Source organism: Photinus pyralis, unplaced genomic scaffold, assembly GCF_008802855.1.
Source record: "Photinus pyralis isolate 1611_PpyrPB1 unplaced genomic scaffold, Ppyr1.3 Ppyr1.4_LG1, whole genome shotgun sequence".
NCBI lineage: Eukaryota > Metazoa > Arthropoda > Insecta > Coleoptera > Lampyridae > Photinus > Photinus pyralis.
This window is the reverse complement of record NW_022170249.1, coordinates 52,528,912-52,555,830: the sequence shown is the minus strand read 5'-3', so window position 1 is coordinate 52,555,830 and position 26,919 is coordinate 52,528,912. Positions and strand designations below refer to the sequence as shown.

The 26,919-nt window shown below is 36.9% G+C and overlaps 4 protein-coding genes across 5 annotated transcripts; all 4 read right to left on the bottom strand.

Moving 5' to 3' along the window:
- Positions 1–2,669: 2,669 nt before the first annotated feature.
- LOC116159434 lies at positions 2,670–4,164 on the bottom strand. 2 transcript variants are annotated; one of them, XM_031472401.1, is made up of 4 exons: positions 3,646–4,164; positions 3,371–3,591; positions 2,816–3,199; positions 2,670–2,755 (listed from the first exon to the last, which is right to left on the bottom strand). In XM_031472401.1, the coding sequence occupies exons 1-4, from the start codon at positions 3,810–3,812 to the stop codon at positions 2,676–2,678; spliced, it is 852 nt and encodes a 283-aa protein (XP_031328261.1). In that variant the 5' UTR covers positions 3,813–4,164; the 3' UTR covers positions 2,670–2,675. The 2 variants fall into 2 exon arrangements, with proteins under 2 accessions (XP_031328261.1, XP_031328260.1); XM_031472400.1 differs by having other exon boundaries at positions 3,371–4,164.
- A 404-nt stretch (positions 4,165–4,568) lies between these two features.
- LOC116158856 lies at positions 4,569–6,654 on the bottom strand. The gene is made up of 4 exons (XM_031471708.1): positions 6,366–6,654; positions 5,911–6,101; positions 5,563–5,819; positions 4,569–5,505 (listed from the first exon to the last, which is right to left on the bottom strand). Exons 1-4 carry the CDS (start codon positions 6,465–6,467, stop codon positions 4,727–4,729), a joined length of 1,329 nt encoding a protein of 442 aa, XP_031327568.1. The 5' UTR covers positions 6,468–6,654; the 3' UTR covers positions 4,569–4,726.
- A 1,214-nt stretch (positions 6,655–7,868) lies between these two features.
- LOC116167094 lies at positions 7,869–10,584 on the bottom strand. Its single transcript, XM_031482336.1, has 2 exons — positions 9,789–10,584; positions 7,869–9,678 (listed from the first exon to the last, which is right to left on the bottom strand). Exons 1-2 carry the CDS (start codon positions 9,929–9,931, stop codon positions 7,890–7,892), a joined length of 1,932 nt encoding a protein of 643 aa, XP_031338196.1. The 5' UTR covers positions 9,932–10,584; the 3' UTR covers positions 7,869–7,889.
- A 4,800-nt stretch (positions 10,585–15,384) lies between these two features.
- LOC116162482 (tigger transposable element-derived protein 2-like) lies at positions 15,385–17,229 on the bottom strand. The gene has a single exon (XM_031476109.1). The coding sequence runs from the start codon at positions 17,227–17,229 to the stop codon at positions 15,385–15,387; it is 1,845 nt and encodes a 614-aa protein (XP_031331969.1).
- Positions 17,230–26,919: the final 9,690 nt, after the last annotated feature.

Genomic DNA, 26,919 nt, shown 5'->3' with positions numbered 1-26,919 from the left:
TTATGTCCATAGATTCGTTAAGACAAATTTTTTTTTGAAGTGGTACATTTTTTTCTAAGTTAGAAACGTTGTCTTTTTTGCATCTTTTAAAATTTCTACAATACTTTTACCTTTTTTTTTCCCCTGCTAAGTTTCTTTGATTGTGATGATTGGATTTTATGACAACTTGCTATAGCTTCGTATATGGGCACTCTTTCATGACACAATTCCATTATTATACGATTTATTCTTTGACGTTCGTTTACAATATCTAAATTGGTTAGGAACATATGTTTGTCATTCATGAGATAAGATTCCACGTATAAAGATACGTAATATCCACAATTGTAATTGCCGTTTTTGTCGACGCTTTGTTTATATTAATTAGACATACTTTTCGCTTATTTTGTGTAATATAAGCTATATACATTAAATATCCAAATAAATTATTGACATTTATTTCCGATCTAGGATTACTGTAAGCTTCTAAAAAATCAAAACTGGAAAGTAAATAAAATTGTTCGTGTACATAATGAGACGTAATATCATTGATAGTATTTGGAATTTTTAGATTAACGTTTTTTGTCGAGATTTGTAAATTCGGTATCAATATATTACTTAAAATATTAATTTTTTGTTTAGTTGTTCTATCATTTATATTAGAATTTTGGGCATTCATATTTTCAATACTTACATCACTCTGTGATACATGTACCTTTTTTGCGGTGGGCTGCTTAACTTACACTCCACATCATCTTTCAGTTTCGAATTTATGGGCCGAATATCATTAGGTATTGTACTATGGGCGGATCTTTTTTGTGTTTTTGTTTGACTCTAAAATAAGTACAAAAATTAGAAAAAAAATTAAGAATATTAAACAAACATTGGAGGGTGTATTTTTTTTTCATTTTCACTATAAGATAAAATAAAAATAAATCAATTCAACTTTCAAATCGTCCAGTTAAAATTAATGTGTGAGTAGTGAATATTATAGAATACAGCACACTAAATTACTCTATTAGTTTATCACTACATGTTAGTATCCTAATATCTTCGGGGTTTAAGAAACCTACCTGTTAATTTGTTTTATTTTGATGTAGAATATCTAGCTAGATATTCCAGCAAACAATGATCGGGCCAATGCAAAAAAAATATATGGTGGCCGATGTTGGCCATAATGGCATAGTGTTGGCAATTGGCATTGGGCCAGTACCTATAGGTCACTCTGGCCAGCAGCCGGCCAGAGATGATTTGCCATCATGGCATAGTATTGGCCACTGTATTGGCCCAACACTTATTTTTTATGATGGCCAACATATGGCCGCATGACTTGTTACCTTAACGGTAGTTAGCTGGCCATTGATATTGGGCTGATATCTACAGCTGACTTCAGTCAGTTGTTGGTTAATGGAAAATGTATTCGAATTATACTGCAATAAAACTATAGAAAAAAGGTTGTATATTATTACATAAGTATAAGTTTAAAAAACAGAATACAAATACATAAAACATATTTCTGAATCTACTTAAAACTATTAAATGTAAAAAAACATATTTACAAGAATAAATCAACTTATACACAAAACTATATACAAATATTAGTTTGAATTATTTTTTGATTCAGTACGACGCTTACTGCGACCTCCATGTCGGTCAGCCGCAGTGCGAAGCCAAACTTTGATGACTCCAGTAACATCATATTGTGTAGCATTTCTGGTGATGGGGTTCTTCTGAAGAACAGCTGTAAATACATTTGCATGTTAAAAACAAGAATAAAATATGTGTACTCGCACTTACCAAGAATTAACTTCAGAATATTTACATACTGCATAAAACCATCTTTATTGTTACGCCCGGACCAATTGCACTCCAAAGCTAATTCATGACATATAATTTTGGACATTAATGTTCTGGTAAAGTCGGCCATATCTTTTCCACCGATGCCCAGGAAAGACGAAATCTGAAACAAGAACAGACAATGAATATAAATTACTAATTAAAAACAAACGTATACAGTGCATTTTTTTTTCAACCAAACATAGCATTTTGAGTACAATGTATAAATATATCCAGTTGAAAAAAAATGTCAATGTGAACAGAACAGAAAATTCAAATTATTAACTGTTATAACAGTAACAATAGTTTAAAAAGTGCGAGATGAAATGACGTAAAATAATTAAAGGATGGTAGACAAAATTTGTGCATTGTTGGCAGCTGATTTAGTTGTGAACTAGTCTATTCCATACGTTGATTTGCTAATCATTCTTACTACTGTAATGCATTGACACGATTTTTTTCAACTGAAGGGATATATGCATTGTAAGCAAAATGCATGTGCGGATGAAAAAAAACGCACTGTATGGACCTTCATTGTAGAATTGCGTACAGATGTATATGTATTTCGAACAAGTAAACAAATTTTACGATTATATTTGTTAGATAAACCAACTGTAATGCCATTACGCCACATACAATAAGATCAAACAGGTATGTATTACCATGCAATAAATGTGTAGTAAAAATAAAGCTAAAATAAATTTGCAACTAATGAATCTGTAGCTTATATTTTTAATATTTACCATAGATTGAAAAAATTCTTCTTCCTGTAACTCTGTTTCAAATTGTTGCAATGAAGTATAGTTAGTGACTGGCAGTTTTTCCATGTATAAATTTTCTTTTTCTGGTAGGGAAATTGATTACCTCTGCATTGTTTGCATCACAAATTGGAGGTCTTTGGCCAACAATTCGGTTTTTGTTGCCAGTTGTAAAGCTATTTCTGAAAATTTGCCATTGTTATAGGAATCCACATTGTGTATGACTAGAGTATTTAACTTACTGTTTGTCCGTTTGCAATAATTTAAAATTTCATCCAGTCGAGCATCAAGTTGTGATGAAGGTGGCGTATTGGTTAATGTCATGTCAAGTTGTGGTTCTTGTTCTTCCCTGAACGATTGGGGCGGTGGATGGTAAGATGATGATAATCTAGACGAACGCGAGGACGAAGATGACTCATTCCTATTTCTATGTTGAGGTCTGCGTATATTAGGGATTTCATCGTCTGAGTCTATATTTTGAGAATCTTCAAAAACATATTGTTTAAGAATGGATGAAGGCTTCGGTTTTCTTTTGGTAGTTTTTTCTACGTCAAGGTCCGAATAGGCTTCACTTGAAGTCCCATCTTCTAATTTTTTTAATTTTTTGACAGCCTTTTCGTATAGATCTAAAACACAAATGATATTAAAATCGATACCTACATACTATATGTAGTATGTTCAGACTTTACAGCAAAACTACAACTATGTACAAAATTTAAATGTATAACATATTTTGATTTATAGTTGTCATCATTGAAAAGTTTACAAAAAATCAAAGTTTTCATAATACCACTTACTTGTCTTATATTTTATGTTAATTTTACATTTGATACAATTTCTGTTTTCAAACTGAAGCTTCTGGATAACAGCTTTTCTCTTTTGTTCCTCCGATTTAAAATTAGGCCACCAACAGAACTTCTCTCCATTTAATTCTACGTCTGTCCATGATGATGGGATAATGCAAAGAGGAACTGACCCCTTATCTTTTTCATCGGGAAACTCAACCACGTAGTAGTCTCTAACAAAAAAATAACAATAAATATATAGTAAACTTATATAAATATATACGTACATTAATACAATTCCCTTGCCTTTAATATCTTCTAATTTACAAGCTATATATAAACTCATCACTTTGAATTTCAATTGTTTGTAAATTAATAAATTTAGAGTCGGTTGGATAACCAATAAATGAATTAACAAACTTATATTGTTTGCCAATACATACACATTGCTCATTCTTCTCCATAATGTAAACAATTTTCAATATTGTATCACATTGCAAAATAATCATGTTATCACCTGGCTTGTTTGAAAAGATGTTGTTCTTATATACAATTTGCCTTCTTCAATTAAATGTTTTGTATTCTTGTAAAATAAGTGGCATGGAACCTTTAATATGTACTATTGAACCCAGTGATAATATCTTCTGATCACCCAGTTTATTTTCATGGAGTTGTTTTAGTTCGAAAATTCTCCTGACCACTTGTTGCAAAGGACAATTGCTTTTTCTCAACAATCGCTTTAAGATTTGTAAGTAGTTTTCAAACGGAAAACAATTAACATCATTCAAGTTGTACACTTGGGCTTCTTCCACAAGATGAACTAATGTATGAACATTATATATGTTACGGTTAAAGTATTTACATGTATATATATATATATATATATAGTATACAAACTATACAACTGCCTGGTTATTTTGATGAAAAATCATATTTTCACTAAAACAGCTACGAGTAATGGCTGGTTTGTATACTATCCAGCTAGTTTATAAACTATACAAAATTTATCGCTAAAACACAAACCACAATGAAATTAGACAAATTAGCTAGCATTTTTCGCTAGTTTGTAAACTATCCACATTAGTTGGATAAAGTGTGAACCTGATATTGGTAGTAATACATAATAACCAACGAGTTTGTTATTATGTATTACTCAACAAACTAATCAGTTCTCTTGGGTTAATTTAGTTTAAGATAGTAAAATCCTTAGTCAAAAATGGTTTCTTTATTGGTACAATGTAAGATTGTTACAGGTACCTATTATTACTTTAGAAAAAGTAAAAGAAATATAACTCAAATAATACCAGGTGACAAAATATTAACAATAAAGTATGTCGGGACATTAAAACCACCAAACAAAGAACAGTATTATTTGTTGGAGCAAGTTGCACTGTTGTGGCACTTACTATTACACGTATATCCAGACGCAAGGCATTTACACTTTTTACTCGCACAACTCTTCTTGCAGTGACATCGCACATATCCTTGGGTTGAACCCGATACTGAAAATTTTCCTGCAGCGCTTCGTAATGTTATTTCGGTGTCCGTCTTGACATTTTCCAACTTTAAAAATTGTTGCTTACATATTTCAAATTCGTTGCGGGAATAAAGCTGTTTAAGAACACCGTGAACAGTTCCAATTCGGTAAAATTCATCTTCTACACTCATTATGACGCCCAATATATTTCTATGATCTGACCGACTTCGATCTACATCTGGAATGGGTACTCTCACGGACATGCCGACAGCTCCTGGTTTAAATTTCTTGCGAGAAGTTTGTAGCATTTTTTGTGCTTGCCTTTTTAGACTTTCCTGGCATGAATCCCTTATAGCTTTAATATTGTTTTTATTCTGACAATGGTCACACACGTTTTCATCAGAACATAATAAGCATTTTTGTGGTAATGATTCATTGAGAGCATTTTCTGTTGTTTCAGTAGAGAGCAATGCCATTGCTTGTTCTTTAAATAAAACCGAGGTTCTATTGTTAACTTCGAGTGAAACTGGGGTTTCAGTATTATTTTCGGGTAAAACTGGGGTTTCGGTATTAAGTTCGAGTAAAATTGGGGTTTCAGTATTATCTGCGAATACAACTGGCCTATGAGTATTATCGGGCAGCATAACCAGCGTAGCATTTTCAATTAAATCTAAAAGAAATTAGGTTGCATTGTGAAATAATGTGGAAATACTTTCTAGATACGTACCAGACAATTGTTGGGCGGCCATTTCCTCTTCAGTGACTGTAGATTTTTCATCGGGTACAAAATTATTTGAAGGATGTGAATCTTCTTCCACTTTATCCTCGGTGTCATTACTAGAAGATAATAATGTTTCCAGTTCCTCTTCTGTACGTATGGATTTAATGTTTGTGATAGAAACAGGGAGGTTATTTAAACCATCTCTACATTTTACACCATATAAAGCTTCATAAGGACTGCGTCCAATACCAGAATGAAAGCAGCTACAAAAAACAATGAACTGAAGTAAAACGTAACTTATACAAAGAAAAACACAGTTTCTTTTCTTAAATTTCAAAATACTAGCTTACTCACCGATTTTTTTGAAATTGAACGATTTTTAAACCTTCGCTCCATTTTGTCGAGTTATTATCTTTCATCCACGACGCTAACTTGTTCTCTATATCTTGGTTCGCCCTCTCCACTGAACGTTGTGATTGTGAATGTCTCGGTTTACCATGCACAATATGGCAGTCAGGCCACATTCCGACTAATTCCTCAATCACCTAAAAAAATCAAAATGTATTGATTTTGTTTTATTTCATCTATAGCAGCAACATTTAGGGAATTTGAAATAAAGGACATGGCACTTCAAATTCAAAATCTCAACTTTGGGCCCATTTTTCCGGTACACCCAGTAGAGCTAGGGCTTTAGCGCAAAGGAAAAAGATCTTTTGATGTCAGCTACAACATATCAAAAATACAGGAGGCCAAAATGCCCATAAAAAGTGCCATGTCCTTTCTAGCGTGCCTTTTACCCTAATACCCACCTGGTTTGCAAATTCTCGGCCATTGTCGCTCTGCAACACGCAAGGGATTCCTAAGTCTGCAAATACTTCTAATAGGTGCTCAGCTACTTCTTTAGTTTTCATTGTTTTTAGCGCTCTCAACCTGACGTATTTGGTTAGGTGGTCTTGGTAGACAAAAATAAATTTGTAGTCACCATCTGGTCTAGTTTGTAAGTCAATGAGATCGATTTGGCATCGAGAGTTTAAATGGTTTGAAACAATTGGTTTAACAACAATTCCCTTTTTAGTTTTGTTCCGTTTAAGCTGACAATTTTCACAAGTTTCAATGAACAATTTTACCATTTCCTGTGTTAAGTTGTGATACTTTTCGTTTGTTGTTGCTTGACGCCCTCCATGTCCAGTTCCCTGATGGGCAGCTTTAATCGCATCATAACATTCACTAAAACGTAAAATAATCTTTCCAGATCTTCTATGTAGAATTACATAAGATGATTCGATTCTTTGTAAATCATAAGTATTTATCACATGATAATCACTCTTGTTACTACTGTCAGGTCCAGTTTCGCGTATTCTTTTGATACGTTGCAAAAGTTCACTATAATCGCTATCATTCATTAATTTTGAATTTTGCGACTTTTGGTCATAAACTTCTAATAATAGGTTTTCAAATTGTTGCTGTTGATTCATTTTTAATAACCCGATACCTATTATTAAACAAATTTCACGAAACACAACTGTACACCGTCACAGCACACAACACTTGACGAAACATAACCCCACTAAATTACCCAAAGAGAATTGGTTGGTTTACAAAATAACCAACTCGACTTTGCTCAAGACGAGCAACAACATCTTTTACAACCTCCTTATTAGCAATCATTAAGCAGCCAGGTGACTTTCCAGAAGCAAGACTTCCTGTATGTGAAACCGTTCAAGTAAACGACAAGCATTTCGGCGTATATTGTTGTAATCCTCGTCACGGTTGACAATCGTTTATGGAAACTCCTGTATACACAAACGTATCGAGTACTCCCAAACTCCACTTTCGTCTTTAGTTCCATTACGGAAACAGAACTGCAAACGCATCTTATTCTCTTCTAAGAAGTAAAAGGCTTGTCGAAGTAAACCTATTGCCTATTACACGCCACAACTAAAAAAAACCTTTGTTTGTAATTTACAAGTAATTTACCCACCTTGTAAATATTCGAAAGAAACTGGTAGTCTTGAAAAAAGCCGTGTTGAAAGGGACGATAGTAATAAGAATCACAAATTAGGAGACCGGGGCACAATAAAACAAAAAAAATTATATTGGGTCTATTAAGGCCAAATTTAAATACAAATGAAAAGTTGAGTTGCCACTTCAATCCTTATTATTGTTTGTATCTAATCACGGTACAACAATTAATATATTGTTTTTTTGCAATGATTAATTTATTGTTAAAACAATGGGTATCCTTTGTTTAATGAAACTATGGGTGGGTCACAATGAAACACCATGTATTTTTGTCAATTTTAGTCGTTTTATGATAAAAATAAAATAACAAGTCAGTGAACATTTAGTGACCCAAACGTCATTCCAAATTTCATGTATGACTTCTGACGATTGGTTTTTCCTAAGAAAGTTGGTTTCGGCAAAATTTGCTTTATTGCAGTTAATCTTACTAGTGATATGTCTGCAACTTGCGGCTTGTAGAAGTGATCGCTTATTTTGTCACTCTTCCTCAAGAAATCAATTTCAAATTCATTATTTTCATCTTTATCCGCGATAATTTCACCAACATACAATACTTTGTTCTTTCCAGTCATGAACTCTACAAGAACGTAGTCGCCTCTGATTGGTTCGACTTGCAAGTCTTCAAATTCATAATCATCATTTAAAACTTCTTCGATAAACTGCTCACTAGTGTCCGACTCCTGAAATTCTATTTCGCCATCTGATGATTCTTCGGAAGACTGGTTAGTAATTGGTACAAGTTTTCTAGTAACAGCCCTTTTCTTTGCCGGATTAACTTTCATATTTTCCCTTTCTGCTATAGCATCCTTTTCAGGAGTGGAAGTTGCTATTATGCTTTTTCCTTTTCTGCGGCCAGTTCTATTTGTTTTTCTATCTTTGGCTTTAGGAAAACCTATGATTTTTTCAGGACTTAGAAATGAACTCGGTGGTGCTACAATGTTAGCTGTAGAAGGGAGTGGATTAATCACATTATCTGGGGAGTTATCTTTTAACGTAGGATCTAATCGATCCGTTACAGAACTAGACATAAAATCTATGTCACTAAAAACATTTCTGTCATACGGAAAAATGCCAGGCTTTCTAAATGCTGCTATGATTGTAGCTGGAGTCATAGCCCTCTGATGAGCATAATTTACACATCCGGCAATTTCATAGATAGACAGCGTTTTGCCGGGATTTTTCATCATCCAACTATCAACTGCCATGTTATAGTATGTTTTAAATGGTTTGTAAACCCCAACATCAAGAGGTTGCATCTTATTTGTTGAATGAGGAGGAAATGTAAGAATTGTCACCCCGTTTTCTTTTGCTAAATCCAAGGCTTTGATATAAAGATGACTCTCGTGGTTATCCAACAGTAATAGTGTTGGATGAGTTTTAGAGCTCTGAGTATGTTTTATGAAGTGCTGAATAACTTCAACGAAAAGTGCCTTTGTCATCCACCCCGACGGGTTAGCTAGGCCTAAGGTACCAGAAGGCGCACCAGAAATCATATGGTTTTTAAAATGGACTCTTGGAAATACCATTACAGGTGGAATAGTGTTTCCAGTAGCATTCACAATACAACAAGTTGTGACAAGCACACCCCTCTCTGCACTAGTGCATTTGTTAACTTGTTTAATACCTTTTTCTGCCACAACCTTTGGAGGTTTCTGCACCGTAGTCGTTGCTGTTTCGTCAAGATTGTAAACCCTTGTTCCGTCAGCAAATGCAGGGTTACTCTCATAAACTTTATTCAGATTATCGAAAAATATCTGAACATTATGCTCATTAAAAGCAGTTGCTCTGGATAAACTACATCCTTCTGGAGTACGGACACTTAGCATTGGATGTCTCTTCATAAAGCCGTATAACCATTCAACACCAGCCATTTCTTCATGGTTCCATTTTTCCGGATACTTAATGGAATTGGCCTGTGCCACCTGATAAGCAACTCGCCTAATTTCTAAAGTCGGTAGTCCATAAAACATGCGTGCACAAGTTACTATATAATGCGATAAAGTTTCCTCTTGCTCCCTGGTGAAAATTTGTCTGACCTGGTAGTTAGGATTCATTCGGACTTCTTCATTTTCTTGTGCTTTAGTTTTCTTCTTAACATACCTGAAATTAAAACATTCATTTATCTACCTGGAAAACAATAGGTAATGCTTAATTGATAGAGTAAGATTTTTGGTAGGTAGGTAATTTTTAAAAACAAAACAGCAACTCACCGAAAAACAGTTGAAAAATTTAAACCAGTTTGGTGAGCTGCCTTTCGCAAACTCATTCCCTGATTAACCAAATTAACGGCTTCGCGCATAGAATCCTCAGAAAAGCTTCCTTTTTCACTTTTACGGACTCTGTTTCGTACCATAAATCCTGAAAGAAAAACGCTTTTTTTTTAAGCTGGGGCACAATGAAACATGTTTCATTGTGCCCCAAACCAAACTGTTTCATTGTAACCCAACTTGCAATTTTACACAGTTTTAGGTTAAAATTATACATGTACTAAATATATCAAAATTGTAACTTACCAAGTTAATACTACTACTAGGAAGCGCGGGTTAATCACTAGCAGATTGAATTTTCTTGATAACAGGACCATACACAACAAAATTGCTCCGAAACTTAAAATTTACTTTAGTTGAAAATTTTAGTAGCGCGTTAGATACACAGAGAGAAGTAAACTATACATACTTACTTCTTGGTTTAAAACTTCGCTTATACACTTAGTTTGCTGTGCATAAGATGGCGCCGCCATATTCATAAAAGGGATTATGAAAAATGTACCTGTTTTATTGTGCCCCGTGTTTCACTGTGCCCCGGTCTCCCCTATAGTTTGTGAAATTATAGGTTATATTTTGTATTGGAACACATATACCTGGTTACGATAAATGGAAATGATTACTATTGTGATATTTTATAAGAGCGGCGCAGCATATGATTATTGCTCTGCCTGTAGGTCAAGTCACTAAATATAGAAAGTACCGCAATCCATTGGGCTCGTGTGTTAAAGAGAGAACGCATGATTTTTGCCCAAAAAAATTCTAGTAACTTTAATGTTGGGGATTGTATCACCTGTTTAGAGATGTGATTATATTTATATAAAACATGACAGTACTATGAAGTTAGGTTATAAAAAATTACAGTTATTCAGATTTTATTTGTAAATTTTTTTAAGTTGGCAGCAAATTTGCCCAAAATGGCGGATGATTGCGGTACTTTCTATATCTAATGACTTTAGTATATAGGTGCACATTCACGATACCTGGTTGCGGCAAATAATTACTAATGTCATATTTTATAAGAGCCGTGCAGCATATAATTATTAATCTCTCAGTATGCGCACGTGTATAAACATACGAGATATATCGTTTTAAGTGTTTTAAATGGTGTCAAATTACAAATCGTTATATCTCCGATCTCGATAAAATTTGATATTCAGAGGTTGGAGAGCTGGAGGTATCCGTTTTCACCTTTTCCGGACTACTATCTCAGTTCCGAAATTCTGAAATGTCGCGAAACGCGTGATTCCGAAGTATCGAAGTCGCAGGTCGAAAGACGACAGAGATGCGTCGATATCTCGAAAGGGAGAGGGGATAGGAAAAAATTGAAAATCCCATTTCGAGCCCCCGGCCGGACGCAGCTACGGTTTAAATTTGGTCCAGATCGGCCGGTAAATAAGGGAGATATTAAGAGATGCGCGGCCCATTAAAACGCATCCATGTGCGTGGACAGAAAAAAAAGGCACACCCCCGCCCCCCGAGCGACACGGGCCCCCCCATTCGGCCACAGGCTGACGCCCGGCGCCTACTGAAGACGCGGTCGAAATTTTTCCCGGTTTATACGTACAACTTCGGAGATCGATCGCGTACGAGTAGATACGGGATTGTATATATATAAATTGAGTATATATATACTCGTTTGTGACAAAATTTTTTTTATCGACGTTTCGCGACCCGTTTGTTGTCGATGAGGGAAGGACACAATTTGGACTATTGGCGACGGCGGCGTCGGGTGACGGCGACGGCGGCGTCGGGTGACCTCGACAGGCGTCGCCAAAATGCGAATCTCGGTAACGGAGAGTCGTACGAACGCGTGTGAGGTATCGTTGAAAAGGTCTATGCGGCGCGATTACGATAGGTTAGGTTGAGCGTGTCTTCCCATCATATTTAGTGTTGCCGGGGTACGTAAGGGACGTCGAAGAAAAGATTCCGATCGACGACTTTCCAAAAACTTACCCTCTCCGAAAGAAAAAGGACACTTTGCTCGGCTTCGGCGGCTGTGCTGCCTCGCCTCGCGGCTTTTCTCGATTCGCCGTCGATTCCGGAACGCACTCCGATCGATACGGGAGACCGACGTAAACGACCGCCTCGTTCTAATCGTCGGCGTTCCCTAATAACCTTTAAAATGTGAAATTTACCGACGAGATGGAGGGGGGGAAGGGGGAAATGTCGGACGTAAGGTCGGAGGATGCCGATACGAGACCGACGCAACAAACCGCGTCGTTCTAACACTCGCGGTTCCCGAACAAATGCCAAAAAGGCGAAGGAGTACGTTTAAAGGTCGGGGGGAGGGGGGGGTGCGAAAGGCGCGTCGAAGAAAAGACTCGATCGACTTTCCGAAAATTCGCCCTCTCCGATGCCGCTCGACCGCCGTAAATATTTTTTACGGGCGATCATTTAAAATCTCGCGATCGGTTCCGAGTTTCGTTCGAAAATTCCCCCTCCCGAACCCACCGGGCGAAGGGTCGTAAGCGCGCCGTAATCCGTCCGACGTTTATATAATATATATATATATATATATATATATATATATATATTTAAGTAATAAATAGCAAATACACATACACTCTTCTTTTTTTACTTGGTGGTGGTGGTGGTGTGTTCAGGAATCATGGACTAAACGAAATGGTGTCTACATTGGCGTAAAAAAATAGGTACGCATATTGTTATACATGAGGTTATGCAGCCCAAAATGCAAGAGACCGCATGTATAATTGCATAAGCGCACTTGAAACAAGACCGCGTATTACGTTCAAAAATTTCGCGGTCCACGGATTAAAAAAATTCGTAGGTTCTAATCAGTTTCAAATGTGATCGCATATAAAGAAGCTCGCTACAAGTAGTGTACTTCCACGATCTCGCTTTTTACCAATGTACGTAATGTACACAAAATTACGGCGATCGCATAAAGGAAGCGCGCGAGGCGCGCTCCCACGATCAAGCGCTGCTGGCGGATGATTGACAGCGGACAGCCTTCATCCTAATAAAGGTGATTGGGTTTTAGACGAACTCCGCGGACACATATGAGTTGTATTCATTCATACTCCTACAAGGTACCGATATCGCATTCGAACGCTGCTCGCTTCCGCTGTATCGTAAACGCTTCGAGTAAATCCCGCTGGATCTACTGCAACATCGGAGCAGTTTGTTTTGGATTTCCATCCGAAATATTGTTCAAAATTTATTCTCCCACCTTTCTGAATAAATGTGCTGCTTTTTGCAAAAGATTCATTTACCTAAAATTACTTATATTCTGCTATCAAAAATTAGTTCTATTAAGGTTTAAAAATGTGACCCATTAGTGAGAAATAAGGTACCTACGCTTAATATTGACAGTGTAAATTGAAATGAAGATTGAGAATAATTCTTTCGCGGTTTCCGAGATAAAATGTTTATTTTTACGTCCACAGGTCAATGTAATTCATTATGATTAAACAATACCGTTCTTAATAGTGAGGAGTCCGATGATCCTGTTCGATTTCATTTTTTGTCTACACCTTTTCCACTTTTATTCGAGAAGTTGTAAATTGTATTTGAGAGTTGTTACTTGTATTTGAGAAAACGTCAAAGTAGATGAGAATAGTCAGTTGGATTTGAGAAAACACCAAATGTATTTGAGAATAGTCAATTGTATTTGAGAAAGTATCATTTAATTTTATTGTATTTTAGAATGTAATATTATTCCTAATGAATTATAATTAAGAATCAAATTTTTATAATTCCGCTACTGTATGTAGTCCCGCAACAGTAGCAGCAGCAGCATCAGGCTTATGTTATACATGTGATTTTGTTATTGATTCTCAAATGCTTAATTTTACCATTTCTTGAATACAATTTACTACTCTCAAATTCATTTGATGCCTTCTCAAATACAAATCATTATTCTGAACTACATTTGTTGTTTTCTCAAATACATTTTACTATTCTCAAATACAATTGATACTTTCTCAAATTAACTTGATAGTTTCTCGAATAAAAGTGGAAAAGGTGTACATTGGTACGTTCACAGTTGAGGAAAAATCGCGGAAAACTGTATATTTGCGATAGGTGTCTCCACTATTTTAATTCGATAGATAAACTTAGGGTTAATGAGCTAGATTGTAAGTTAGTTAATAAGTGTAAGATAAACATGCCAAAGCCCGGTAGCGTAATTCCTAAATCCAATACTGTGTAACGCAGCTCGATAGAAGCCACGCCCGCCGTACATCGCAGCGCACAATATAATACACTGCAGCGCTTTGGCCAAAATGTAATGTGCTGCAGCGCAACCACTGTCACAACTCTTGGATTCAGAATTACTCCAACTCGTAATGCATAGGCAACTGGTCGTTTTGTAACATAACCATAACCTTACCTCAGTTAAAAGACAAACAAATATATCTGTTCTGATTATGGATACATTATCATTATCCGAGATACTGAATTCTTTAGTGGGGAGTGAGGGCATTGTGAACATTCGGGAATGTACGGAAGAAAGTAATTTCGTCGCAGTGCTCCCTCCGTGTCTGATGTTTCGAGGAAAAAGTGACGTGGAATCGTCCTCCGCTGATTTCAATGAGAGGTGCGTAATGGTAAAACTATAATTCAGGAAGTCGGTCGTCTTCGAATATTCCCAATGCGAAAATCCATTGAATATTTGCTATAAGAACATCTGTTTGAAATTCATTGCATAAACAATACGCTGTAATTAGGATGAAATAAAGATACTTTTTGCGTTATGAGAGTTATTTTAGTACCTAGGTATCTATCCCTCTATTAAGTTCACTCCTACTCAGAATTATGAAATTGTGTACACGCAATTCAACATGCGCTGCAGCATATTCCATTCTGAACAGAAGCGGTACAGCGTATTATATTTTGCGTGACTCCATGCGGGGGCGGGCCTTATAGCGAGCTGCGTTACACACTATTAGATTTAGGAATTACGCAGCCCGGTTCATATGTGTATTTTAAAAATCACGAATTCAAACAAATGTTTCATGTTTCATCGTTTATTGTGATTTAGAATGTTTGGTGAAAGATTTTCAGGATGATGAAACGCAAAACACCGTGAAATATAAGCAGCATGACGTATGTAGCATTGCATATTATCTACATTGCCCCTTTGACAATTCATTATCGAGGTTCCGACTGCAAAGGGGCGAGCAATGTGTTATATTATTATATATTATATTTTAAACAATTTACAACAATACTGATTTTATTCCGTGAACAAGAAAATTAAAAATAACATCGCATAAGCAAAAAAATCCCTCTACAAAAACCTAACTGCCCCTTACCTAAAAGGTTTTAAAGGATTTATGTAGGGTAGACCGGGTAAAAACGCCCCACATTTTGAAAAAAATTGATAATTGGCACAAAAAAAATTTAATACCAAATTTTATTATATAATATGTAGAAGGTAACATTAATCTTTCACAAAACATATAAACGAAATTGTATTCTTATATTTTAGCCAAAAAAACAAAAAAAATTTTTTAACCCGCACTGGGGCGTTTTTGCCTGCAACAATGTAAAAACGCCCCACTATAGATAATTATACTTAATCAGGTCTATCCTCTTTGGTACACTTATTGCAAATGTTTTTGTTGCTGGTACATGTCTCATGAAGCCAACCAGAACACTTGTCGCATTGTATCCAGTCAACTTTTGATTTGGTTGTATAATAATAATCACCACATTCTATGCAGAAGTCTTCACCTTCATCCGACACTTCATCATCCGTCGAGCTTAAGACACGGTTTTCCAAAGAACTGTCAGAAGAACTAGAAAGTTGTCTTCGTGGCTTAACAACTCTTTTCTTCTTGTTCGAAACAGTTTGCGTCCTTCTCTGACTTACGTTTGTACAAGGTTTGTTTTTCTCAGCCTTTTTACTGGCATTTGCTTCCTTTTTTTCAGAAAATACTCGGCGCTTTACACGATTTTCTGGGGACGTTAGTTCAACAGCCGATTGTTTTCTTTTGGAGACTCTATGAGGGATTAGTGGAAGCGGCTGAATTTCCCTTAAATATTTTGAGGGAGTTTCCTTTTCATCCGCCGCAGATGATGCCACAGTTTTCTCTCGATTCGAGGGCCCAGGTTCATTCATGGCTTGCATCAAATTTTGCTGCTGCGTGGGTTCCGGCGGAGTTGATGGCATCGGAAAATTTTCGTCTTGGTAAGGTTGAGTTGTATTCTCTAAAGATGCATCGGATATTGCAAAAAAATGATCAGGTATTGCGTGGGGATTAAACGGATGTATTCCACAGGCTTTAAATCCCGAGATTGCGTTTGCTACTGTTGCAGATTTGCCCCATGCGACACCTATCAATCTAGCAATTGTCGTTCTTGATAACTTTCTATCCTTGTTCTGAATCATCCAACTTTTCGCTTCTTGAAAAAAGTACGTTTTTAATGGTTTAAAGAAACACCTATCTAGTGGCTGAAGTGCCTGCGTAGTGTGGCTTGGCAGACATAGAAGCACCACATCATTTTCAGTGGCCAAGTCTAATAGCTCGATTGCATTGCAATGCGAGGTGTGGCCATCTAAAATAAGTAAGGCTTTGCCCGGTCTCTTTTTGGGCAAAAAACATTCCCTGAACCATTTCAGAAACAATTCAGCATTTATGTACGACGACTTCTGATTCATAAACACCATCGAACCTGGCGGGAGTCCATCAGAAAACTCATCTTTTTTGTATTTCCCTTTGAATATTACAACGGGAGGTATATAATTACCCTCCGCATTGCAGCATGCAACCAAGGATACATTCTCTCCCTTCTCAGAGCTGGTTAATGAATAAACATCTTTCGCACCTTTCGTAGCGACTACTTTACCCGGTTTGTTGTTTATCTGTATCCCCGTTTCGTCGACATTATAGATTTGCCCGGGCTTGTCAAACAAATCGTTATTAGTGCAAATTTCTTGAAGTAATGTAAAATAATCGCCTACCTCCTTCCTATTCATTCCATTTGCTCTCGCTACAGACAAACCTTCGGATTTTCTAATGCTTAATTCTTTATTTCTATACAAAAATCTCTTAAACCATTCATCTCCAGCTCTTTCCTGAACTTGTGAAAATCGGTGGTTAATGTTTAATTTTTCGGCAAATTTGTAAGCCATACTTCTCACCGCAATAGCATCGGGGGCAAAACCGATCTTTTCCAGAGATTTGATATGGGCAACAAGTCTTTTCTCGTGCTCTGGCCCTAATTCTGGTCCTCGACCTAGTTTTACAATGGAGCTTCCACTTTTCAGATGTCTTCTCAGTGTTCTGGAGGAAATTCCGTATTCGCGACTAGCTTCATTTACTCCCATCTCGTGTGAATTAACTTTATTCATCGCCTCTGCCAAAGTATCTTGACTGAAGTTAGCTCTAGTTGTCTTTCTTACATAAGTTTTGCCCATTTTCTGGAAATACAATTGCAGAATTTAGTGGGGCCTATTACCCTAAGATTTGCGAGGCGTTTTTCCCAATGACCGGTGGAAAACGCCCCATCGTGCTAACCAAGTACTTGTGCACCGAACAGAGGCGACCGCATGGCAAATTGTATGGTTAGGAACGTAATATACAACACCGGTCACGAATCAACAATATCTAACTACATTTACCAGAAATAATTTTTTACTGACACTTACCAACAAATTTTGCAGGTCGCAATTTACAAGACACTACCGTTTTTATTTTATTTCCAACAAACTAAACCACAACAAGTAATGCACAATGCGTCATACACAAATGTAACTGGCTTGTGGTGTCTGTATCGCCATCTATCCAAAAGCAATTGTATTTTTGCAGGTGGGGCGTTTTTGCCCGGTTTACCCTATTCTTAACAACGACACAACAACAAATCAAATGACTCTCTAAACGCAAACCAACACGCATGTCGCCTGAACAACAAAACTTATCAAAAATAGTCTACGGGCGTAAGTTGAAGGCTTTCCTGTGGCGTTCATTCGCAAATGACTAATTAAACAAAAATTCATTCTGATGCATAAATTAATATCCTTCTTAGTTCAAGTGCAGTTTTCAAACAAGAAAGATCGTTAAGTATAACACTTAACCGATTTGCATTTTTATATTTCAATATATAGCCTTTCTGAATTTGTTGTATTTAATGAAGTAGGTATGTAATTTAATCATTAGTAAACCCGGTCTCCTATATATTATGTTAACATTATTTTTTTTGTATTTTTCAGAACTTTACGCTTCACAATGTCCGACGCATCAGAAAACGAAATTAGAATAATGGAAGAGGTGGTGGAGGTCCATCGGGACGCCGAAAGCGTAGGCGGCCCGAAGACAGATGAGTAAGTTAACGGCGGAATCAAATTTATATTACAGTATTTCTATTTATACACGTTAGTAGTCTAGTATAGCCGATTTAAAATCAATGTCACTGGAAGGTCAAACGTAGACGTGGGTTTGAAACTGCTAAATCAATGTCACTGAAGGTAAAACGTGAACGTGGGTTTGAAACTCTGCTAAAATCAATGTGACTGAAAGGTCAAACGTAGACGGGGGTTCTTGCCTGAACTAAAGTGATTATGAGGTAACGTCAAGGTCAAATGGTTCTGAACTTGGGCCAAGCAGGACCTTGAGTAGTTGTGATCGTTGCCTTCTAGGTAACAGGTCGATTGTGAAAACTAAAATGGTTCTGAACTATGCTCATTGAAGGTTGTAACTCGATCGTGGTTTATTTCTTGGGTAATGGTGCGTATAAAGGGTTTAGCAGAGCACCGTAGAAGTCATATTCATAAAGAATAGGTACCAGTAAGCATGTCAAAAATAAATAGGATAACTGCGAAAGTGAGCAGACAAAGGAATAGACGATTTATTAAGTAAAATTAAAAAGTTGAAGTGGGATTTAGATGTGCAGCGAAAATTGAATAAAATACAACTAAAGCTAAGTGTGTAGCTAATAAGCAAGAATTATTAATTACGACGCTTCGCTTAAATGAACCTAAATGTACCTACTTGACGTACTTATTGATAGAGGAAAATAAAGATTTGTATACATTGTATTTCTTATTTTAATTGAGAAGTGAACTGGTTCATTTACCTTAGCAAAACAAAAATATTAAATGCAAAGGCCAGTTTCTTATGCATTCGAATGCAAATCATAATTCCTAATTATTTGGTTGATTATGCTCTGAAATTGATCGATTATAAAATTTTATAGCAAAAACCTTTATAATATAAATGACATCCTAATTAATCATGTAGGTGACGCGTACACTTAAATAAACATAAAACGCAAATAATAGGCATTTTACTACTATTCAATGGGAATTATTAATTATAGCTCTAGGAACTTCTCGTAAAGCAAAATGAATAAAACGCGTATCTACTGCACTTCCAATGGTGTGCATTAATTTGCACCTACAACTAATTAGCTATTCTTAAAACGTCGAATTACCTACGAATGCAAGCAGGTCAACTCGACGATGGTAAACTCGGCGATAATAAACTCAGCGACGAAACACTCACAAAATGATTATGCTATCACTGTCATAGGCAATTAGATTACTTGAAGCATACATTTGGGGGTGTTTATTCCACCTTGTAAAGAATCTTCGAAGGCATTTATCTTCCTGCAATCTCCTTGGGCGGTACAATTCTGATCCAGAATTTGCACTACCAGCGAAAATGATCAGTTCACTGGCGTTTGTTCCAGAAGCGGATGTGGTTACTGCCATTGGTGAAACAGAGAATTATTTGCCAGATGAATTCGAACCAATTTTGGAATGGTTCAGCAATAATTATATCGGCCGGCTAAGAAATAATGGGACCAGAGTGCCACCAACCTTTCCATCGGCGATTTGGTCCGCTTATTTTCCGACTTTAAATGGACGAGATAGAACAAATAATTTCGCCGAAGCGTGTCATCGTAAGCTGCAATTAGCCTTTGGTTCTGGGATTACTGATCCCACATTATGGACATTCATAGAAAATGTAAGGAAGATGCAGGCAGCATAATTATGATGCTGACTACGAAAGAGCAATAACAGTTATAATTTGATCAAGTTGGCGTCGCCGAGTTGACCGTCGCCGGGTTTACCATCGGCAAGTTGACCATCGCCGAGCTGGTATCGCCGAGTTGTCGCGTACCGGTTTTTGGCATTAACACATCTATGATAATCGTTATTATTAAATACATAACGAAAAAATGCGGCGACGTTATTGTAAATGCACCCGAGTCAAATATGCGCAATTTTTCATGTTGCGTTTTCCCTAAATAAGACTGATATTTAACTTAAATTACGCACAAACATGTACATACACTTTTAAAAAATTTAATATATTGACTCTACCATGTATATATATACTAAAATTGGTGTACTACATGCACACACATTTACATAACTTCAATAGGATAGGAAGCAGACACTCATATATCACAAGAACAAGACAAATTCATAATTCAAAAACACAATCATGCTTTCTACAAAAAATCTCCTTTTTACAACGCGACAAAACTCTACAATATTCTACTCGAATCTATCGCCAACTGCGACATAAAAGAATTCAAGGTAAAAATGAAGGATTACTGCTCCAACATGCGTTTTACTCGGTACAGGATTTTATTAATTTCTTTGTAAATAAATATTAAGCTGCTGCAACGCGACCTGGTTTTAAACATTTCGTTATTATGTGTATGTATTTATTTATTGACGTATCGATAATTGTTATTCAACAATTCGACGATTAAATGATTGATTGATTGATTAAAAAAATATTAAGCGTGAAATTGTCTGATGCACACGTATTTGTTTGACCTAATTTTATAACATCGTACCTAGAAAAGATTATGCGTAGAAAAAGTGCATCGCACGAAATTTAAACGCGCGACAAAAAGATATTCAACTCGCAGCTGCATATCCGGCAAGCGGGAACAAAGTTCATTCTTTGGTCAGCTGCGGAAACGCGCTTTGAATTTTACTACCGTTATTCGTGAAAAAATTGTTTAGGGTGTATTTATCAGTTTAAAAATTCCAAAATACGTAAATGTAGCTGTTCTTAATGATAGAACGTCCAAGGAATTGTCCTGCCGGAAGCTACTACCTGCATGACAGTTGGACATTGGCAATTGTCCTCCTCGCAGGACGTTATTTTTATAATCAGTGCAGTCCTGCAGGCAGGACGTGCTATCTTCTGGAAGTACAGCCACATTTTGCATTGGCGTAGAGTAGAAGGGAATTAGTAATAAAAAAGTTGAATATTTTGCCACAGCAGAGAAACAGCCCAATCAGATAAGTAACCTTTATTGTAAAAAAATAAAAAATGTTTGGTACAGTTTATCGAGAAGTTAGCGTTTATTTGGAACTTGGTTTAAAATATGATAGCTGAAACAGTCTCGGCCAGTAGTTGGAGCACACAATACGTAATTGCAAGATTCGCAAAAGTAACTTGCCTTTTGTTGTATTTTTCTTACCCTCGAACAGACAACGCATTTTCGTTGTACTCTCTGTCGCTCAGATATGCTACTCAGCGCTTTCAAGCAATGTTTTCCTATGCTGGGAACTTGCTCGGCAGACCGTATCGTTGGTTGTTGCAATAATGATGGCCCATTCCAATTATATGTTGCCATTTGGAATGCCAAATTTCTTGTAAACTCTGCATGAGTAATCTTATCCTCTTTTTTAAAATATTTGAAAGCCAAGTATGCGTTAGTCTCAATAATACCAAAAATGGAAGCATACATTCTGTGCTTCCAGTTTTGAGTATGCCACACCTCTTCCAAAGCTAACCCAGATTGGCGTAAATGATTATGGACATCAATGGACGGAGCACCTTCAAAATATTCTTCCACCATTTTTATTTTTGGTACTTCATAGACATATCGTTCACCTTCCCCATTTACTCGAATTTTCTTTGCTGGGACGCCATCCAATGTTGTTCCACACTATCCAATAAATGTGTGAACTTTCTTGTCGCGCCATGCACAAGCAACAATCTTTAAGTTATTGCCAACAATTGATTGAGCGACAACGGTTTCGCCTCGTTCTTCTGGACATTTTTCTTTTAAAGCTTTCATTGGAAATTGTTTAGTTGCGGTTTTTACAATTCCAATGAAGTAAAGACCTCTTTCATGTAATTCTGTCGCCGCTTTTACAGAAGCAAACCAGCAGTCTGCTACTACTACTCTTCCAGAACCATGCCACGGTTCGGTCAAACGTAATAACGTAGCCGTGCCAGCACCCAATTGCTGTTGCCATTTTTTTGAACTCATGACATTTTTGCCTTCATTAATTTCCAATCGTAACATAATATTACTTTGCACATCGGCTAAAGTTTTTACTTCACAACCTACACCTTTAGGTTTTCGTTTAATTTTGATTAGGGGAGACGGGGGCAGTTTCGGACACTTTTTGAAAAAACTGATTAGCATTTTTGTTTCAAGTGAAAATGGAAATATGGAGGTGACAAACGATTCAGTCTAGAACGTAGTATTAATGTATATAGTAAAATGTTTGAATAATTGTTTCAAAAATTGATTACACATGAAAAACAATTTTGTCCGAATGTGCCCCATGATACAAATTTAGGGGCACCTTCGGACGGGTATGGGGTACCTTTGGGCATGCGTGGGGTAGTTTCGGACATGCGTTGAGCAGTTATGGGAAAAGTATTTTTTAAACGTGAGGATTATGGGTTTTGAAAAAAACTACAGGATGCAATCCAAAATGTATTTTACTAATTTAAATTTGGTGAAAAATGATTCAATTTTGTAATTATGAAAGGAAATGCCGAACTTTATAATTGAAGATTTTCTTGAGGTGCTTTTTGTACTCGTCTGTGGTTTTGGTAGTCTTGAGATGATGTCAGATCGCTGAACATTAGAAACGTCATCTATTTCAGGGTAAACAAATCCAAATCCTTTGTTGCGAAGAAATTTTACAACATACTCCTGGGGACTTTCAATGGTTATAACTATGCCTATAAAATATTTGATGGTTTTTTTAGTGGGGAATTTAACAAGTACGAGGGTCGTTTGATATCTCCCCTGTTTTGAAATAAATAACAATCATACAGAGTCAAAATATATTTTATTTTTCGACGTAATCCTCCCGAAGCTCAACGCACTTCAGCCAGCGTTTCTCCAACGCCGTAATCCCCGTCCTCGAGCTCCTCAAAATAGGTGTTCACGCGCTCTTTCACCTCGTCGTCCGTGTAAAATTTTTCTCCAGCCAGATAAACTTTTAGTTTTGGGAACAGGTGGAAGTCTGACGGAGCCAAATCAGGCGAATAAGGGGGGTGGGAAATCAATTGGAATCGCAAAACGGCCAATTTCTGGGACACAAGACGGCACGAATGCACGGGTGCATTGTCGTGGTGAAGCAAGATTTTCTTCTTCGCTAATCCAGGTCGTTTCTCCGCGATTGCTGCCTGCAAACGGTCCAAAAGTGCTGCATAGTACTCTCCGTTGATTGTTTTACCCTTTGCAAGGTAGTCGACTAGCAGAATGCCCTTTGCATCCCAGAAAACTGACGCCATCACCTTCCCGGCCGACGCAACCGTCTTCGCCTTCTTCGGAGCCGGTTCGCCTCTCTTAGTCCACTGCTTTGACTGTTGCTTTGTTTCGGGAGTGTAGTGGTGAATCCATGTTTCGTCCATAGTAACAAAACGACGCATAAAGTCCACTCGATTCTTCCGCAACAGGCTCAAACCGTCCTCGGACTTCAGCGCCCGAACACGTTTTTGATCCGGCGTCAGCAAGCGCGGCACCCATCGCGCACAAAGCTTTTTCGGGTACGTTACGCTAATAAGCCCCCCAGGTATGATCATGAAATTGATAGAAATGGATAGAGGACACCTTAATAACACGTTTAGATTAATTTGCGGAAGAGGGCCTAAATTTTCCACAATCTTAATTAAAAGTTCACCTCATTTTCTGGAAATCTGGTGTTATTTTACGTATATTTTGTAATTCTTAAGTTGGCAAAACTGAAAAATTTTACGTGATAGCTCTTTTTCCACTAATAAACAAAGGTGACAGTAAATTTTTGTGGGAGGTTATGTTAACTTCTTCGTCTACTAAAATGAAATATGCTGGATTTAACGTGTATATTAACAGAATGTAATAAAAGTAGTACAACAGGTATAATACACAATTCAATTTTAGATTTTGTTCGACTTAAACACCAAATAAGCGACACTTCCATGTGACTAACATTTTAATAACACCACTTTTTGAAGCTTATACAGTCTAAACGTGAATGCATTAGGGAAGAAGGATGTCGTAGAGAAGGTTGCATGTGGCAAAAATTTCTTGGTATCGATCACCGAGAGAGGAAGCCCGGGCACTTCCTGCATGTTTCATATGAATCGACGCTTAGCATCCACCGCCTAATACGGTCGAGAGGGGAAGGAACATCTCTCGTATTTTCCATGATAATATTGTCAATCTCACTTCAACGTGACACCCTTGTGTTATATCCAAATCACTGGGATTGAAACATGAACATGAATTAAGTAAAACATGTAGGGAACTGCTTACTACTATTATGATATAATTAAAAACACATGTATAATACTTGTACATCATTATTTAATGTTTAATATATCGTGAAGAAATAACATAACCTCCTAAGAAATTAAAGTTGGCACTGAGGAATTTTAAGAACACTACACTATAACCAACTTAAAATCAACAATGTAATTTGAATAATATAACCTCACTCACGACGAAATGAAGTGAACTTTGAATGAAGATTGTGGAAAATGTAAGGCTTCTTCCGCAAATTTTTTAACTGATAACGTGTAATAAGGTGTCCTCTATCCATTTCTATCAATTTCATGATCATACCTGGGGGGCTTATTAGCGCAACGTAACCGCTTAGCTGGTTCTCTTAACAATACAAGATGTTATCATCGGATTCGAATGATGAGTCTTCCTTTTCCGGAGCAGGTCTGTGAAAGAAAAGATGTATGATTTAGGTAGCCTATTAAGTTGTAAAAAGGTTACCTACCTATTAGTTGTTTCACTGCTGCAAAGGCTTCGTTAGGAAAAATATGTGGATTAAGAGGCCAAATGCCTGTTTTTGCAAACCCACTAATGGCATTCTGCGCAGTTGACGCCCTTAGGAACGCTTTTCCAAACAATTGTCCAACTTGTCGTATTGTTTGTAACAGTTTAAAATAGTATTAACCTTTGTAGTCATATTTCTATTTCCATTACCCTGTATTGTATTACATGTTCGCGCATCGTTGAATGCAACCAATATGTTAATTCTCTAGTTACTTTTATATTTTTGTGTTGCCTGCCCGTTTTAGTTTCTCGATCTACCGATCAATGACGTCAGTTTACTGTAATTCGATACCTTGCTGTCATTGGTTTTTAAATTCGTTTCCTTTATCGATAAGCATTAGATATTACCATTTATGGTATTGACATATCCATCGGCTCTCGTGGTTGGTTGGAATTATTCGTCGTCGGTTGCATCGTGACCGGAAACAAGAAAGTTAGCGTCTTCTTTTCTCGCCACCTGCTTTAGAGAGACGGTCGATTTGTGATCCCGAGTTGGGGGTGCTTGTTATATCTTCCAGTGGTTGATTTTGGATCGAACACCCTTGCGAAAGCATCTTTTAACCAAGTCAACCCAAATTAATGTTTGCACCAAGCCGTTTCGTTTTAATGCTTGGGGACACACTTCCGTAAGGAATTTTTTTTGTGCTGGAGGAATTTTAAGCCACCTTAATCGTAAGTTATACTCCGTGTGATCGAATCCACTTTACCTTCTTTCTATTTCTAGGGGGAATCCATCGTATTTATGGTATAAGAAGGCTACCTTACTTTAACGAAGTTCTTTTTTTTTTGTGTACTCTCTGCTTTAAGAGGTTAGCGCATTATATTTGGTTAACCGTGGCCATAATTACATTATATTTTAGAGTCCTTGTAAGGAGTCAAAGTCCAACGATTCCGTAGCTTCTACTTACTTTCTAAGCGAAACACATCTACGTTAAACGACAACATGCAGGAGTTCCGTGTACTGTAAAATCTGCCATTGAAACGTTACTATCTCTAAGGCGCAGCCAAACAGATACTGCGGACACCAACCCTTTTGACACCTGTTGCGGTACATAGAAAACCGTTAGCCGTTTACACGTACACCAGGAATCTTTAGGAACCAGAGACCTGCCTATCGTAGTGGTGATATCTTATTATTGTTGAAACTACTTATTGCCTTTGTGTATTTGCATTTCGTTTAACCCATACTTATGTGGTAAATGTTAACTGGCCGAACACTAGAGCCACCCATATTACTCTTAATTAGTACGCTTGAACTTGAAAGGGAATAATTTGCGTTAATTAACTGCATTTACTCATGTGAAGTAAATCACCTGTGAAGTACAGAGCTCTATACTATGATTTAAACTTCGATACCCTACAAGCTACCAATCAAGGTATTCAATCCATTGTCAATTTAACCCATTAAACTCAATCACTGTGCAACGGTAGTGGGTGTTCTATACCTACTTTCAGGATTTTTGGTGTGAACTAGTTTCAGCTACTAAATTTATGTAATATTTCATTGGGGGAATTTTATGTAAACCTTGGAATTTGGGATAATTATTTCAACACTTATACTTGGGGTTGTTTAGTTTTTACATAACGTGTTTATTATACTTTATTGATTTTTGATTCCCATTTGGGGAACATAACTTTTGTGTTGGTGTTACGTATGCAGGTGCAATTGCACCCAATAAACATTTTTTTTTGTGGGTTATCAGTTGCCTACTTTAAAGCTAACGCTACCTTTCCTAGTTCCGGTAGTGGCAAGCGAAACTTTTAACTTGGAATTAGGTGGCGCCCATAGAGATTTTAATTGAAGCGACCAAAAGTAAGTACTGACGACCTAGGCTGGATCGAGGAGTTATAAGTGCCAATTACCAATTGAGTTAATTCTGTTACCCACAACCCTGTACATTAGTCTTTCTCTCTCCGCTGTTTGCTATTTGATCAACAGAGCTAGCTGGCCGGTCAGCGGCGTGTGTTTTATTTATGAAGCACATGGTATTTTTGTAGTGCCTTGCATCTTGTTGCTTGCGCGTTATATGTTATTGGTCTTCCAGGATGATTTCTTAACCAAAGT